At 47.7% G+C, this 15,180-nt stretch overlaps 1 protein-coding gene across 1 annotated transcript in view; it reads left to right on the top strand.

The window, feature by feature from the left end:
* LOC142249311 (uncharacterized) overlaps positions 1 to 14,659 on the top strand; it is a 156,754-nt gene extending 142,095 nt beyond the window's left edge. Inside the window, exon 12 of the mRNA XM_075320945.1 lies at positions 13,601 to 14,659. Within this exon, the coding sequence (XP_075177060.1) occupies positions 13,601 to 13,864 (264 nt within the window). The 3' untranslated portion in view covers positions 13,865 to 14,659. The remainder of the gene's footprint in view (positions 1 to 13,600) is intronic.
* The last annotated feature ends 521 nt before the right edge of the window (positions 14,660 to 15,180 follow it).

Genomic DNA, 15,180 nt, shown 5'->3' on the forward strand with positions numbered 1-15,180 from the left:
GTCAGGTTAACTTCAATGGGAATCGTGACGCCACTCTCGGTAATTGTGGTCAGGGGATGACCGCCACTGCAGTTTAGGGAGCGCCTGAGGCTGATGGTAGATGCAGTCAGTTGTTGTGGCCTCCCGAGAGTGAGGCTGGCCCCAGGGCCCAGTGTAAGTGTGTAGTACCACAGGTCGCTGAAGAACTCACACACAAGCAGCAATGTCTTTCAGGGTTTTTACTCACTTTCAGATGGTAGCTGTGAGTCAACCCGGGCGATGCTATGATGAACCAGGTGGAACCAGGTATCCCTTCGGCTGATGTAGGGGTGACTGCTGACTCACCTTCCTAGCCCTTCTTGTTTGGGGTGACTCCTTGTAGTATTGCAGGGATTACCCAGGGAAGTCGCAACTGCCGTTCTCCCCTTTCTGGCCCGTTTGCTGGCAGCGTGGACCAAGGTTAAGATGGCTCCAGGCTCAATCCTCCTTATGGACCCCCTCGTTGCTGCTGATGCTGCGGACTCTGTGTGGTTCAGTGAGGTACATCCAGTACCCTCACCAGCAGGTTTAGTAGGCTGAGTAGATGGGTTCCTGCTCTAGGGACCTGTTTCCCCGTGCGGGCTCGGTCTACCAGTAGTCTCCTTACTCAGCCACCTCTGCACTAGGTGGATTTCAGGCAGCACCACTGGGTAGCCTCTCTCCCCCGCCAACAGCCACTACAGGTGCAGGGTCTGAACGTGTCCTGATCTTCTACGCCACACCTCAGACACGGCTCCTCCACTCCTACTCCTCTGACTGCCACTGCACAACTCCCTGTCTCCAGTCCCACTACCCACCACTAGCTGGGATGCGAGGGCCACACCCCCTCCCTGGGTCTCCCCAGGGGTCCCCTCTAAGCTGTGTGTGTGTCCTGGTTACTAAGTGTCTGTGTGTCCACACCCTAGTCAGCCTTTGGGATTAGCTGTTTTGTAGTGACCCAGCATGGGTGCAGTACTCAGTGGTGCCTGACCAGGTCAGGGGTGCCACATTCCCCCTTAGTTATCAACAGCACGTCCTCGGGCTGCAAAGACAATACAATTTAAAGTGCAAACTTGTAAAACATTTAAAACAATATAAAAACATCATAAAACATTCAAATCAGGTACCATGCATCACCACCCTCCACTCACAAGTCCATTAACCCACCCAAAGCCTTCTGATCTTCTTTCTTGAGGTTGGTGGTTAAAGGGTACGTCCCTTCTTGTCGAGCCGCGCCTTCGGCCACTTCTGGCAGCAATGTAGAGGTGGCGTTCTTGGTCGGTGTCGCTTCAAAGGGGGTACCCACTTCTTTGTGGTGGAGAGCCAAGCCCCATAAACAGGCATGCTCCCTTGTCGTAGGCGAGCCAGGCCCCATAAACAGACGTGCTCTTGGCTTTTGGATAGCAAGCGCCATCACAGGCGTGCTTCCAGGTGGTGCAGAGCCAGGACCCATAAACAGGCGTGCTCTGTTGTTAGTACCTCTGGGGTAACTATACACACTGCGAGAGTTTGTGGCTATAGCCAGTTCATAGCATTATGGTCCGTAGAATAAATGCACAAAACCAGGTGCAAAGAATTTTTCAGAGATTTCTCACAATAGTTCTTGTGGGCACATCATCTTGAACTTCTTTAAAGTTGCTTAACTGGTAACTGTAACTTTCTTACTTTGCTGTACTTTTCCTTACACCGACTTTCTCCTTTCACAACCAGGGCTCTTGCTTGCAGGGCTCTGACACTTGGAGGTTTCTACGTCTTCATCTGTAGTATTTTCACCTGTGTCTTTAGCTTGCTGTGCTAGCTGTGGTTCTTCCTCTGGTGGTGATAACCTTGGGGACTTAGCGGGAGTAGTAGCGCTGTAGCTGGAGCTCTTCGGCCATGGCACTATGTCTAGAGCAGACCAGCCCCTTTCACCTTTGTGCCTGGTGAACTCCACTAGGTCTCTCATTCTTAGGTCACGACCAGGGTGTCCTCTGGGCAGGTGGGACTGGACATCTCTTCGGCTTACAAAAATGCCCTCCTTGATACCAGGCGCCACTATAAACCCGTAGCCGGTTCTCAGGTTGAATTCCTCAACCACTCCGCGGTGGAGAGGAGCTCTGACCTGGTGCTTGGCTTTTCTGAGAAATAACGTTTGGAACACCATTCTAAGTCTGAACTGGGTGCAAAAACCTAAAAAAACATCACTATATGGAGAGAAGGTATGCACACCAGTGACTATGCAAGGGGAATACATGTAATAGCGGTAACTGCTGTGTGAATACTGGCCTGAAAAATACAATACCTACATGGAAAAATGACTATGGAATCTGCATTACTGCCATGAAATATGAATAAAGAGAATTTTAGCTATTGAATTGATCAATGCAACAGAGCGCCAAAACCTCTTCACGGTATTCTCTTATTTTGGGGGTCCCTAGCTAATGTGTGTCCTCTCATGCAGTTAAAAAACTTACCAGGTATGGGAAGCTGAGACCCAGGCTATATATGTATGATGTGGACCGGCAAGGTATGGGTGGGGTCGGGTCCACAAACGAAAGACTACTATCAAATAAAGAAATAACGTTTGGAACACCATTCTAAGTCTGAACTGGGTGCAAAAACCTAAAAAAAATCACTATATGGAGAGAAGGTATGCACACCAGTGACTATGGAAGGGGAATACATGTAATAGCAGTAACTGCTGTGTGAATACTGGCCTGAAAAATACAATAGCTACATGGAAAAATGACTATGGAATCTGCATTACTGCCATGAAATATGAATAAAGAGAAATGTAGCTATTGAATTGATCAATGCAACAACTCTTTATTCATATTTCATGGCAGTAATGCAGATTCCATAGTCATTTTTCCATGTAGCTATTGTATTTTTCAGGCCAGTATTCACACAGCAGTTACTGCTATTACATGTATTCCCCTTGCATAGTCACTGGTGTGCATACCTTCCCTCCATATAGTGATTTTTTTTTAGGTTTTTGCACCCCGTTCAGACTTAGAATGGTGTTCCAAACGTTATTTCTTTATTTGATAGTAGTCTTTCGTTTGTGAACCCAACTCCACCCATACCTTGCCGGTCCACATCATACATATATAGCCTGGGTCTCAGCTTCCCATACCTGGTAAGTTTTTTAACTGCATGAGAGGACACACATTAGCTAGGGACCCCAAAAATAAGAGAATACCGTGAAGAGGTTTTGGGGCTCTGTTGCATTGATCAATTCAATAGCTAAATTTCTCTTTATTCATATTTCATGGCAGTAATGCAGATTCCATAGTCATTTTTCCATTTTTTCATGTAGCTATTGTATTTTTCAGGCCAGTATTCACACAGCAGTTACTGCTATTACATGTATTCCGCTTGCATAGTCACTGGTGTGCATACCTTCTTTCCATATAGTGGCTTTTCTGAGAGACTGCTTCTCCTTCAGATCTCGGGCTGTCACCTCTTCTTTCTGCTTGTCTGGGGTAGGCTGCACAGGGGGTGGTCTTGCTCTCGTGCGGCGCCGTACACTGCTGCCTGGCCTCCGCATCACCGCCACCTCACTGTCTGCGGGCTCCCAGGTCACGTACATGCTGGGCATGAACTTGTCCACTCTTTCTTCCTCAGCAGGGGGTGTCGGAACCTCTTCCCAGCGGGAGTAGGGCAACATCTCGACATCCGGGCCTCCCTTACTTCCTAAGGGTGCTGCGTCCTCCTCCAGCTGATCGGGAATTGGCACTTCAGCCTCCAGGCCTCTCCTCCTCCCCCTTAGTGGTCTTGAGCACTCCTCCAGTTGCTCCGGCAGCATCGCTGGGGACAGGCATTCATCAGAAGGCCAGTGTGGTGGGCTCTTCCTAGCCGCAAAAGTTGCTGGGACCGCTCCGGGTCCAGGTGACCGCCTGGGGATTATGTATCTGTCCACCAGGTCTTTGTGGAAACGTGCACTCAGCTCCTCCTTAAGCCGCAGGAATACTGGGTCTTCTCCCGGTGGGGACGCAGAACCCGGTTCCTCAGTCGGCGGCTGAGGCGCGGTGGCTGGTTCTGCTTTGCAGGATGGGGTAGACGGCGTTGCGGCCTGGTCTGGTCTGGCCGGACGGGACGCTGCTGCGGCCTATTCTGGGCTAGCTGGACGTGGCATGGCTGCGGCCTGGTTTGGTCTGGCCGGACGGGACACCGCTGCGGCCGGGTCTGGTCTGGCCAGGCGTGGCGTTGCAGCAGGGGTCTCAGCAGGAACTGCAGCGGGGATCTCCGCGGGCATCGCAGCATGGATCATAGCGGGCATCGCTGCAGGGATCGCCTCCGGTAACAGCGCCGGTGGGGTCAGCGTACCCGAGCGGGCAGGGGCAGCGTAGGACTCACCCAAAGGCATCAGCAAGGGGGTCTGGGTGGTCGCCTCCCGGTGTGGCACTTGTCGCGAGGTCCACCTCTCGTAGGCCCGAACCGCCACCGCCAGCTCCCGTAGCTCTGAGCGCCCTTCCATCACCTGCTGGAAGATCCGCGCTTGCAGCCGGTCACAAAACTGGGCGAGCTCCCAGTCCCACCAGGCAGCGGAGCCTGGTTCTGGGTCACTGCGTGCGAACGCCATTCTCTCTGCGTCGTCGCTGCTCACCAGGTCCTTTCTGCAGGGCCGGACTGGGACTAAAATTCAGCCCTGGCATTTGGGGGTGCACAGGCCCACTTGTCACTTGGTGAATGTGCAATATCTTTGTGCACTTGTAGATTGTGTAACACGACCATATAACATGCAGTCACAGCTGCGTCCAGTATTACAGCTCAGTCCTATTTATTGCTCTTAAGTTGCCGGACCTGGTGAAGCCGCTATTTTCCCTATAGAACTGGGTCCCTTAGTTAAAGAAGAGGATGCTGAGCTCTACATATAATGCTAAGGCCTCATCATATAACTGATGGGCAGTACAAAATCAGATCCCCCTCAGCTAGTATTGATGACCTATTCTACAGATAGATGATCAGGGAAGCTGTAGTTGTCACTGACGCTAATTTTGGGTGCATGCCACTTAGGGAATGTGCAATGACATTTTTGGGGGCAGATCCCAGCATGGATACCACTATGAAAAATACTCACAATTAGTGACCATCTGCATCTATTACTGTGCGCAGGTTCAGGCTTTTGAGCATCTTTTAACCACTTTAGGTTTCTAAAACCACCAAGTGGTTAAAAGAAGTGACCAGTTCATTCTTCTGGTGTTTTCTACACAGCAGACGCTCTGTACTTTACAATGCAGATCAATGGAAAGGTTCGGAAGATGCCCGGATGTCTTTTATTGCGTTTTACCATCACTTTTTCTTAAAAAACACAGTAAAAAAAAAAAGTGACAAAAACAATAGGAAAACACTAAAAAAGCCAAAGATGGTCAAGACCATACAAAAAATACCCAGGAAACGACTATAAAACTAGACAGAATATGGGTCAGGAAAAAAAAACGCCACGGTTTTCAACATCTACTTAAAAAACTTGCCACTGTTGCTTGAGTTTAAAACACCTTGTGTGCACATAACCTTAGGTTTTCCAGTTTTTGAAAACCCATTTCCTGCATTGTTTATTTGTTTTATTCACTCTCCCCAGGTCTGCTATTGTCTGCAGCGCTGGTGTCACATTACAATGACAGCGTTGCAACCAATCATGGAGCTCAGCAAGTAACTGATTGGCTACAGCAAGTAACTGATTGGCTATAGTGCTGCTGATGTGATGTCAGAGATGCAGACACTTATAAACTCCAGGCGCAACAGCAGTTTGTATTTTTTATAACAAAAAGGACGCATCAGACATCAAGAGGATGTGAGCAGTCAGCGTCATGTAAGAGCTACTCACATGAATACATCATTAGAACCAAATATTTGAGGAGGATTTGGAGACATTCTGCTTAAAAAATGTGAAAACATGTTGATTTACACTGTTTTTGGAGCAGAAACTGAGCAGAATCTTGCCAAATTCTCCTCATAATTGTTTTGATTATTTTTAAGCTTTTTTGACATAGCCATGACACTTGTTTTGGATTTTCATGTTCAGAACCACCATCAGTACATGTATGCAGCACCAGAGCCACCATCAGCACATGAATACAGCACCAGTGCCACAATCAGTATATGAATGCCACACCAGAATCATCATCAGCACATGAATATAGCACCAGAACTACCACCAGAACATGAATGCAGTGCCAGAATCACCATTAGCACATGAATGCAGCACTAGAGCCACCATCAGCACATGAATGCTGCACCAGAGCCACCACTAGAACATGAATGAGTTGTTCCTGTCCCTTTTGACTCCACGTAGTACAGACACCATGATGAGATTTCATGCCCACAGCTAGTCTCTGAAGACCTCCCTCTTTGTTCTTCTCCTGACACAGTGCCTTTAAAAATAAAAGTATCAGTATACTGCCCCAAAAATATAAATATCTCCCATGCTGGGCTACTAAATAATAACTTGCTGTGCTTCCTTCACAAAATATCTCCTCCCATACACACTGCCCCTCTCCAAAATATTATACCCCCACACACACTGCTCCTCACCAAAATATTATACTCCCACACACACACATACTGCCCCTCTCGAAAATATTATACCCCCCCAAACACACACAATGGCCCTCTCCAAAATATTATACCCTCACACACACTGCCCCCCTCCAAAATATTATACCCCCCATAGACACACACACTGCCCCTCTCCAAATATTATAACCTCCTACACACACTGCCCCTCTCCAAAATATTATACACACACACTGCCCCTCTCCAAATATTTTACACCCTACACACACACACACACACACACTTCCCCTCTCCAAAATATTATACCCCCCTACACACACACTGCCCCTCCTTTAAATATTATATCCTCCCACACACGCACACTGCCCCTCCCCAAAATATTATACCCCCCCCACACACACACACACACACACTGGCCCTCTCCAAAATATTATACCCCCCATATATACACACACTGCCCTTTTCCAAAATATTATACCCCCCATATATATATACACACACTGCCGTTATGTAAAATACCCCCCCTCACACACACTGCCCCTCTGGATAAAGTATTCCCCTTCCCCCCCGCCTCTCGCAAAGCTGTGTCCCTTTCACAAATATTCCCCCGTTATGTGCCCTAATCCCCTCCTCACTCATCCATAGTGAGTACACATTCCATCTACTGCTCCTCCACGGAGCTCTTACAACTGTCCAACATGTCTCAGCAGCGCCCGCAGCAGTGTGATGATGTCAGCAAGGTGCTGCTCTCATCACGTTGTTGCACGCCGGAGCCCCAGGCCCGGCGCTGTCACTGATCAAATGTATTTGCGTCTGAGAGACGCAAACACATTTGAACAGGAAGGAGGGAGCTGCGGTCACTGGCGCTTTCCTCAGCAGTACACTAGGCACAGGATCTCACTAAACTGCAGGGCCGGGGCGTCACAGCACAGCGTGCTGCCTCCTGCTGCTTTCAGTAATGCTACTACGCGCAAGGCAAATTATTGTTGCCCGGCGTGCAGACTGCTGAGGAGAGTGGCGGTGACTATAGAGTGAGCAGCCCACTACAGCGACCAGCCCACTACAGGGACCAGCCCTTCTGGCATTTGCCAGAATTGCCCTATGGCCAGTCCGGCCTTGCCTTTCTGCACTCTCCGGGTTTTGTTTCTTGCAGCAGACTTGTGACTTTTCCTTCCTATTCCACCAGCCTGGAACTTCTCCGCCGGGTAAGGTCAGATCTGCCCTCATCGCTCGCAAGGTCAGAGCGCTCCAAGGAATCTCTGGGTAGCCACACCTCTTCGTGGGCGGTTACTTCTTCTTGCGCGCGCTGCTGTTGTTTCTTGGCGCGCTTTCTGTGGTGGCAACATGGCGGCGCTTCAAATTCTTCAAACGGACCACCAAGGCACATGGTCACTTGTCTTAACAGGTCTAGTCCTGATCCTGTTCGTGACGCCAGATGTGGAGGTCGCCTCAGGGTCTTCAGGGACTCTACGTGCTGGGATTCTTCTGACAACAGGCAGGTCAGGTTAACTTCAATGGGAATCGTGATGCCACTCTCAGTAATCGCGATCAAGGGGTGACCGCCACTGCAGTTTAGGGAGTGCCTGGTGCTGATGGTAGATGTAGTCAGTTGTTGTGGCCTCCCGAGAGTGAGGCTGGCCCCAGGGCCCAGTGTAAGTGTGTAGTACCACAGGTCGCAGAAGAACTGACACACAAGCAGCAATGTCTTTCAGGGTTTTTACTCACTTTCAGATGGTAGCTGTGAGTCAACCCGGGCGATGCTATGATGAACCAGGTGGAACCAGGTATCCCTTCGGCTGATGTAGGGGTGACTGCTGACTCGCCTTCCTAGCCCTTCTTGTTTGGGGTGACTCCTTGTAGTATTGCAGGGATCACTCAGGGAAGTCGCAACTGCTGTTCTCCTCTTTCTGGCCCGTTTGCTGGCAGCGTGGACCAAGGTTAAGATGGCTCCAGGCTCAATCCTCCTTATGGGCCCCCTTGTTGCTGCTGATGCTGCGGACTCTGTGTGGTTCGGTGATGTACATCCAGTACCCTCACCAGCAGGTTTAGCAGGCCGAGTAGATGGGTTCCTGCTCTAGGGACCTGTTTCCCCGTGCGGGCTTGGTCTACTGGTACTCTCCTTAATCAGCGACGTCTGCACTAGGTGGATTTCAGGCAGCACCACTGGGTAGCCTCTCTCCCCCGCCAGCAGCCACTACAGGTGCAGGGTCTGAGCGTGTCCTGATCTTCTACTCCACACCTCAGACACGGCTCCTCCACTCCTACTCCTCTGACTGCCACTGAACAACTCCCTGTCTCCAGTCCCACTACCCACCACTAGCTGGGATGCGAGGGCCACACCCCCTCCCTGGGTCTCCCCAGAGGTCCCCTCTAAGCCCTGTGTGTGTCCTGGTTACTAAGTGTCTGTGTGTCCACACCCTAGTCAGCCTTTGGGATTACCTGTTTTGTACTGACCCAGCATGGGTGCAGTACTCAGTGGTGCCTGACCAGGTCAGGGGCGCCACATTTGTATACAGCTTTTTAAAAGTCAAGTCCGGCAATCCCTTTATATGGTCAGTCAATTACTCTGTTCCAGTATTTGAATTGATATGTAATGACTATTGTAGATCTGAAGCCTCTTCCCCTCCAGCTCTATTCCTCACCCAGTGCCATTTCCTCCTGCTTTACTGATAGTCTCTATGCTGTGTGACTTCAGGAAATGGAGACATCACTTTAAAATGGGGCCAAACAAATCAACAATATATCGTGTCTGCAAGAGAATTGGATCTAGTATGTTAATGACACTCCGATCAAACTCTGATCCAGGTGTCAGCCTAGAGCAGGGGTTGGGAACCTATGACTCACGAGACAGATATGGCTCTTTTGATAGCTGCATCTGACTTACAGACAAATCTTTAATTAAAAGATACCGTATTTTCCGGTTTGTAAAACGCACTTTTTTCCCCGAAACTGGAGGCAAAAATGGGGATGAATTTTACAAACCGCATATGGCTTACGGGGACAGCAGTGAAGGCACAGGGTCCTCAATACTGCAGGCTGATGGGGTGTTGTGGCAGCGAGCACCATTTATATACCGGTGGGTGGGTTGCTTTGAATCTCCCAAAGTTGATGAGATCAACTTCAAGAAAATGGCCGTGGAGGCGGCGCGTGCGCAGATATGACTCCGTGCCCATTTTCTTGAAGTCCATCTCATCGATCTGCGCACATGCCACAGCCATTTTCTTGAAGTTGATCTTGTCAACTGCAAGAGATTCAAAACAGCCCACCGGCAGAGCAATGGTCCTCGCCGCCGCGACAACACCCCACGAGTCCGCAGTATTGTCGACCCTCCACTGCCTCACAATGATGTATCGCCGACCCTCCGCACACTGACCCTCTTAAGTCGCGACACCCCTTCCTCCGTGTCCGCAGCATCGCCTACCCTGCCTCCTGAAACCTTCTGAGCCGCTTCCCCACCACCGCTCCCCCCTGGGGAATTAATATAAGAGGCATATTAATGGTAAAAAAGTAGACTTACTGTACTTTAAAAGTGTTGGCCTTACATAAAATTCACATATTTACTTTTATTTACTTTGAAACATATTGTATAGCTCTCACGGAATTATATTTTAAAATATGTGGCGTTCATGGCTCTCTCATCCAAAAAGGTTCTTGACCCCTGGCTTAGAGTGATCCAACGCTAAGCTTTTGTATGAGAGAATCGTAGCAGAGTTGAGGAGGAGATGGCGGAAAAAATGTCTTCATTCTCTCCATTCTGTGAGTTCGTGGAAATCAGACTGCACTCAGATGTCATCCGAGTGCAGTCCGATGGTTTCCTCAAAAAAATAGAAGAAATGTATATAGATGGCACTCACCAAGTCACCATAGCATATTGAAAACTGCTTATCTTTATTGTGTTCACATGAAAACACAGCCGGTGGGTCCTGTGTACGGGGATCCTGTATACAGTCATACAGGACCCAAGGAAGTGCACTTAGTGCAAAACAGCTGTTGTCTGTTTGTACTATGCACCCCATCCCCTGCCATGTTTTCAAGATGCTATGGTGAGTGCCATCTCTATACATTTCTTCTATTTTTTGAGAGTGTCGACACACTGGTCTAATAAGATTGTGCACCACCCACATAGCAGCTGTTCACTACACCCCTATCTTGCCTCACTTGTGGCTGATTTTGATCTGACTCCGTTGCATATTTTCGTTTGCTTTGAATTCTAAAGTCTGATGATTTCCATGCAACTGTAGGAAGGTGCGGACGCCGAGCTGTGGGGGCTTCGCACTCCTACACCACAGAGAGTCTGTGTGTGTGGATCATTTTGGCTGGGATGTGAGACACTTACTGTTCTCTTCAGGTTGGTGTCCATCACCCTGCAGCCGGTCCCCATCGTAGACGCAATAGTAAAACACCTGACACAAGAGTTCGTTCGGCAAACATAACTTGAACAGTTTATTTGCCTTCTCACTGGTATGACAGACATGGCCTCACTGCTACAATTCTGCTGTATTTGTTCTCTGGGGTACTTTCTCTCGACTTATCCCCGCTATGTTGGAACTAGTATGTAAGCTGCCAGGCATCTGTGCCGCCTTTCCCCCACCATTATCACCGCCGTGACAGCTCTCTAGTCGCTCGACTCTATAAGCTCGTCAGGATGACCCATAGTCTCCAGACCTTTTTAATAGGATACCTCAGGGTTCCCTGACTGGCCCTCAATCCATGCCGCGTCTTTAGTCCATGATCCCTGGTACAGAACTGACTCCTCACCAGACCCGTCTCTCTAACCAACTCATTGGCCATCTATCACTCCTCCCCACCTACCTCTGAACCCCCTCCATACCAGGAAGTGTCCAACATTGTTTATGCGTACTGAAACCCATACTCTAGCTAATACATTGTTAATACAGGTGCAACACATTAAACATTACTTAAATATATTCTTTACATAATTGGGCCTCAATGCTAGGTGGAGCGAACTGCTACACCATCCCAGCACTGCTTAATCCAGGAACCGCATTTTGCTAGCAGTAGTATATCTTCTTGCATACATTATAATATGCAACGACAATGGCAACCTACTTAGTATTGAACACGCTCTTTTCAAAACAGGGGAACAGCATAATACTATAAGGGCGGGGTAAACACGACTATCTCTTACACACCCATAGACTTGTATGGGTGAGTGGCATCCGCTGTGCACTGCCAGTGTCAGCATGCTGCGCATTTTTTTCTCATGCTGAATGCATAAGAAAAATGCTCTGATCAGCACTGTCACATAGCATAATATTGGTCCAAATGCTATCCGATAAAACATTGGATAACGCATGTACGTGTTATACGGTGATATGAGTGAACCCTTACAGGAGAACATGGGGAATAGAGCTGAAGTAACAGAGGCTTCAGAGCTACTAATTGTCAGTCACATATCAATTCAAATGCCTGGAAGGGAGTAAAGGACTGGTAATGTTAAGGTATTGCTCAACTTGACTTTGAAGGAGGTACATGTACATACAATATAAATAGTTTGGGGTGTGAAATCCTGCTAAAAGCTTCCCCTTAAAGAGAACCTGTCAGGTCCCTTATGCCTTCCAACCCAGCAGCGTTCACATATGCACGTCAAAATGCCCTTCCTAACCAGCCCTGGATAACACCATTCTCTAAAATCAATGTGTGAAAAATCATTTATCTTCTTTTTTGTATGCAAATTAGGGCCTTGACTAGTCAAACGGGAATTGTCTCCCCAGACTAATTGGCCCTCTTTTCATATTATCACACCTCTGGGGACTGGAACACATGATATTATCCAGGGCTGGCTAGGAAAGGAATTTTGAAGTGAAAATGTGAATGCTGCTGAGTGTATCTGACAGGTTCCCTTTAAAGGGAACCTGTCACTAGAATTTTCACTATGAAACTAAAAGAATCCCCTTCTGTAGCTCCTGGGCTGCATTCTAGAAAGGTTCATCTTGCTACTGGCCCCCCTTTCAGACCTAAATAAATACTTCATAAAATCTTACCTTTTGGTATGCTAATGAGCTTGTCTGGCCACGGGGGCGGGCTGTATTGCGTCCGTTATTCCCCCTCCTGCCACTGTTCGTCGTCCCCCAGTGTTGATTGACGTAGATGAGGCCGCCGCCCTCATGTTACTCAGTGCCACTGGGCTTGCGCGAGACTTCAGGAGCACTATCGCGGGACTGAGCACTATTCAAATCGCAAGCGCCGGTGATCTTATTGCACAGGCGCGAGATTATGGGTGGCTACTTGGATGACGCTGGTAATGACATTGTCATCACCAGCATCATCCAAGTACTCGCCCATAATTTTGCGCCTGTGCAATAAGATCACCGGCGCTCGCGATTTGAACAGTGCTCAGTCCCGCGATAGTGCCACTGGGCATGCGCGAGACTTCAGGAGCACTGAGTAACATGAGGGCGGCGGCCTCATCTATGTCAATCAACACTGGGGGACGGAGAACAGCGGCAGGAGGGGGAATAACGTACGCAATACAGCCATTCCCCGTGGCCAGACAAGCTCATTAGCATACCAAAAGGTAAGATTTTATAAAGTGTCTATTTAGGTCTGAAAGGGGGGCCAGTAGCAAGATGAACCTTTCTAGAATGCAGCCCAGGAGCTGCAGAAGGGGATTCTTTTAGTTTCATACCAAAAATTCTAGTGACAGGTTCCCTTTAAGGACTCCATGCATATTACATTGCTGTAGACAGCTCCACCGACTCAGCGGAGCGATCCTGTGTTCTCCTAGGGAGAAAGCTACTTCCAGACTCTTCTGACAGCAACTTTTCTACTTGAGAACAAAAGGATCGGTCGTTGGAAATCAGGCGTGCTAGAGCCTTCTCTAACCTGAAATCATCTATAGGTTGACAGTAGACTGTAGGTCGGTCCTACTAATCTCGGTGGGCTTGGCTACTTTAGAGTAATATGTATGGCGACCGTGACATTTGGGTTCGGTTTACAAGCCATAGGAGACAGAAAGACAAATAATTTTCACTATTTATAAGACTATTTGCATTTTTTTATTAGATTGCCTTATTCATACACCAATACAATCTGTAAATGTTGTGATCTCAATATGTAATTACTTCTAGTAATTCTTTTTCAGACTCTTTCCAGTGAGAAAAAACAAGTGGTGACGTCACCTGGTGCTAAGGAACCTAATGACACACCTGCTTACAACCCGGAATTATTATCCAGTGATGCTGAAGGATCCTCTGAAAACCAATGGACTGTGGACAGTGCGTGTTCTACTCATCATTCACAAGATAATTCAATGACCGGCGATGAGGAGTCTTTTATTGTGCTCTATGAGAGTGCCCCCGAATCGCTAAACTTTATTAAGAATGAAGATTGTGCTGAAATGCTATAATCTATGGCAGGAGTGGGGAATTATTTTTTTAGAGGGGCCATATTTAAGACTGTGACTGGTGTGTGGCCCGAACCAATAGACTGAAATTAATTCTAATCAATATTAAATTATGATTATTTTATATTACTAATAATAATAATTGTATCATTTAATATTGAGCAGAATTAAGTATGCTGATATTGCCCTATTTACCATACAAGCCCACACACAGCCTCCTAAATACTGTATTAGCCCCCCACATAGAATCATAGAATGATAGAATCATAGAATATTACAGTTGGAATGGACCTCCTGGGTCATCTAGTCCAACCCCCTGCTCAGAGCAGGAATAGCTCAATATTTGAGCTCAATAGCAGCACATAGCTTCCTATATACAGTATGAGCCCTCATATAGCCTCTCATATACAGTATTAGCCCCCACATAGCTTCCTATATACAGTATGAGCCCCCACATAGCCTCCTATATACAGTATAAACCCCACATAGCCCCTCTATATACAGTGTGAGACCACACATGGCCCCTCTATATACAGTGAGCCCCCATATAGCCTCTTTATATACAGCATGAGCCCTCAAAGCCTCCTAAATACAGCATGAGCCCTCATATAGCCTCCTAAATACAGAATGAACCCACCACAAGTTTCCGATGTGAGCCCACACGTAGCCTGCTATATACATGAGCCCACATAGCCTTCTAAATACATTGACCCTCCTATATACTCTATAAGCTCCACATAGCCCCCTATCAACACAAAGAGGAGGGGAGCCAGCACTGCCTATGAATGGCATGCAATAATGAGAAAATAAAAAGTGTAAAATTCACAAATTCATTCCTACTGTAACAATTCAATGAGATTTTTTGCAAATGATTGATCAATGATTTGAGCCCCCCTGCCCCGTCACGGCAAATCTCTATAGGGGGGTCCCTACACTATGTTATAAATTATTATCGTACCATAAGGTCTCATATAATGAGCAGGACCATATAAGAAACACCACCTACCTGAGACATGTCTGAACTGCTCCCATGCTGCAAGGACTGACAACTGCGAATAAAGGCAGCCCAGGTGCCAGTGTGTGTGGCAGAACCACACCGGTTCAGACATGTCTCGGGTAAGTGGTGTTTTCATATGGTCCTGCTCATTATATGAGACCTTATGGTACAATAAAAATTTATAATATAGCGTTAGGGACCCCCCTGTAGAGATTTGCCGTGACGGGGCAGGGGGGCTCAAATCATTGATCAATCATTTGCAAAAAATCTCATTGAATTGTTACAGTAGGAATGAATTTGTGAATATCACACTTTTTATTTC

Source organism: Anomaloglossus baeobatrachus, chromosome 8 (assembly GCF_048569485.1).
Source record: "Anomaloglossus baeobatrachus isolate aAnoBae1 chromosome 8, aAnoBae1.hap1, whole genome shotgun sequence".
NCBI lineage: Eukaryota > Metazoa > Chordata > Amphibia > Anura > Aromobatidae > Anomaloglossus > Anomaloglossus baeobatrachus.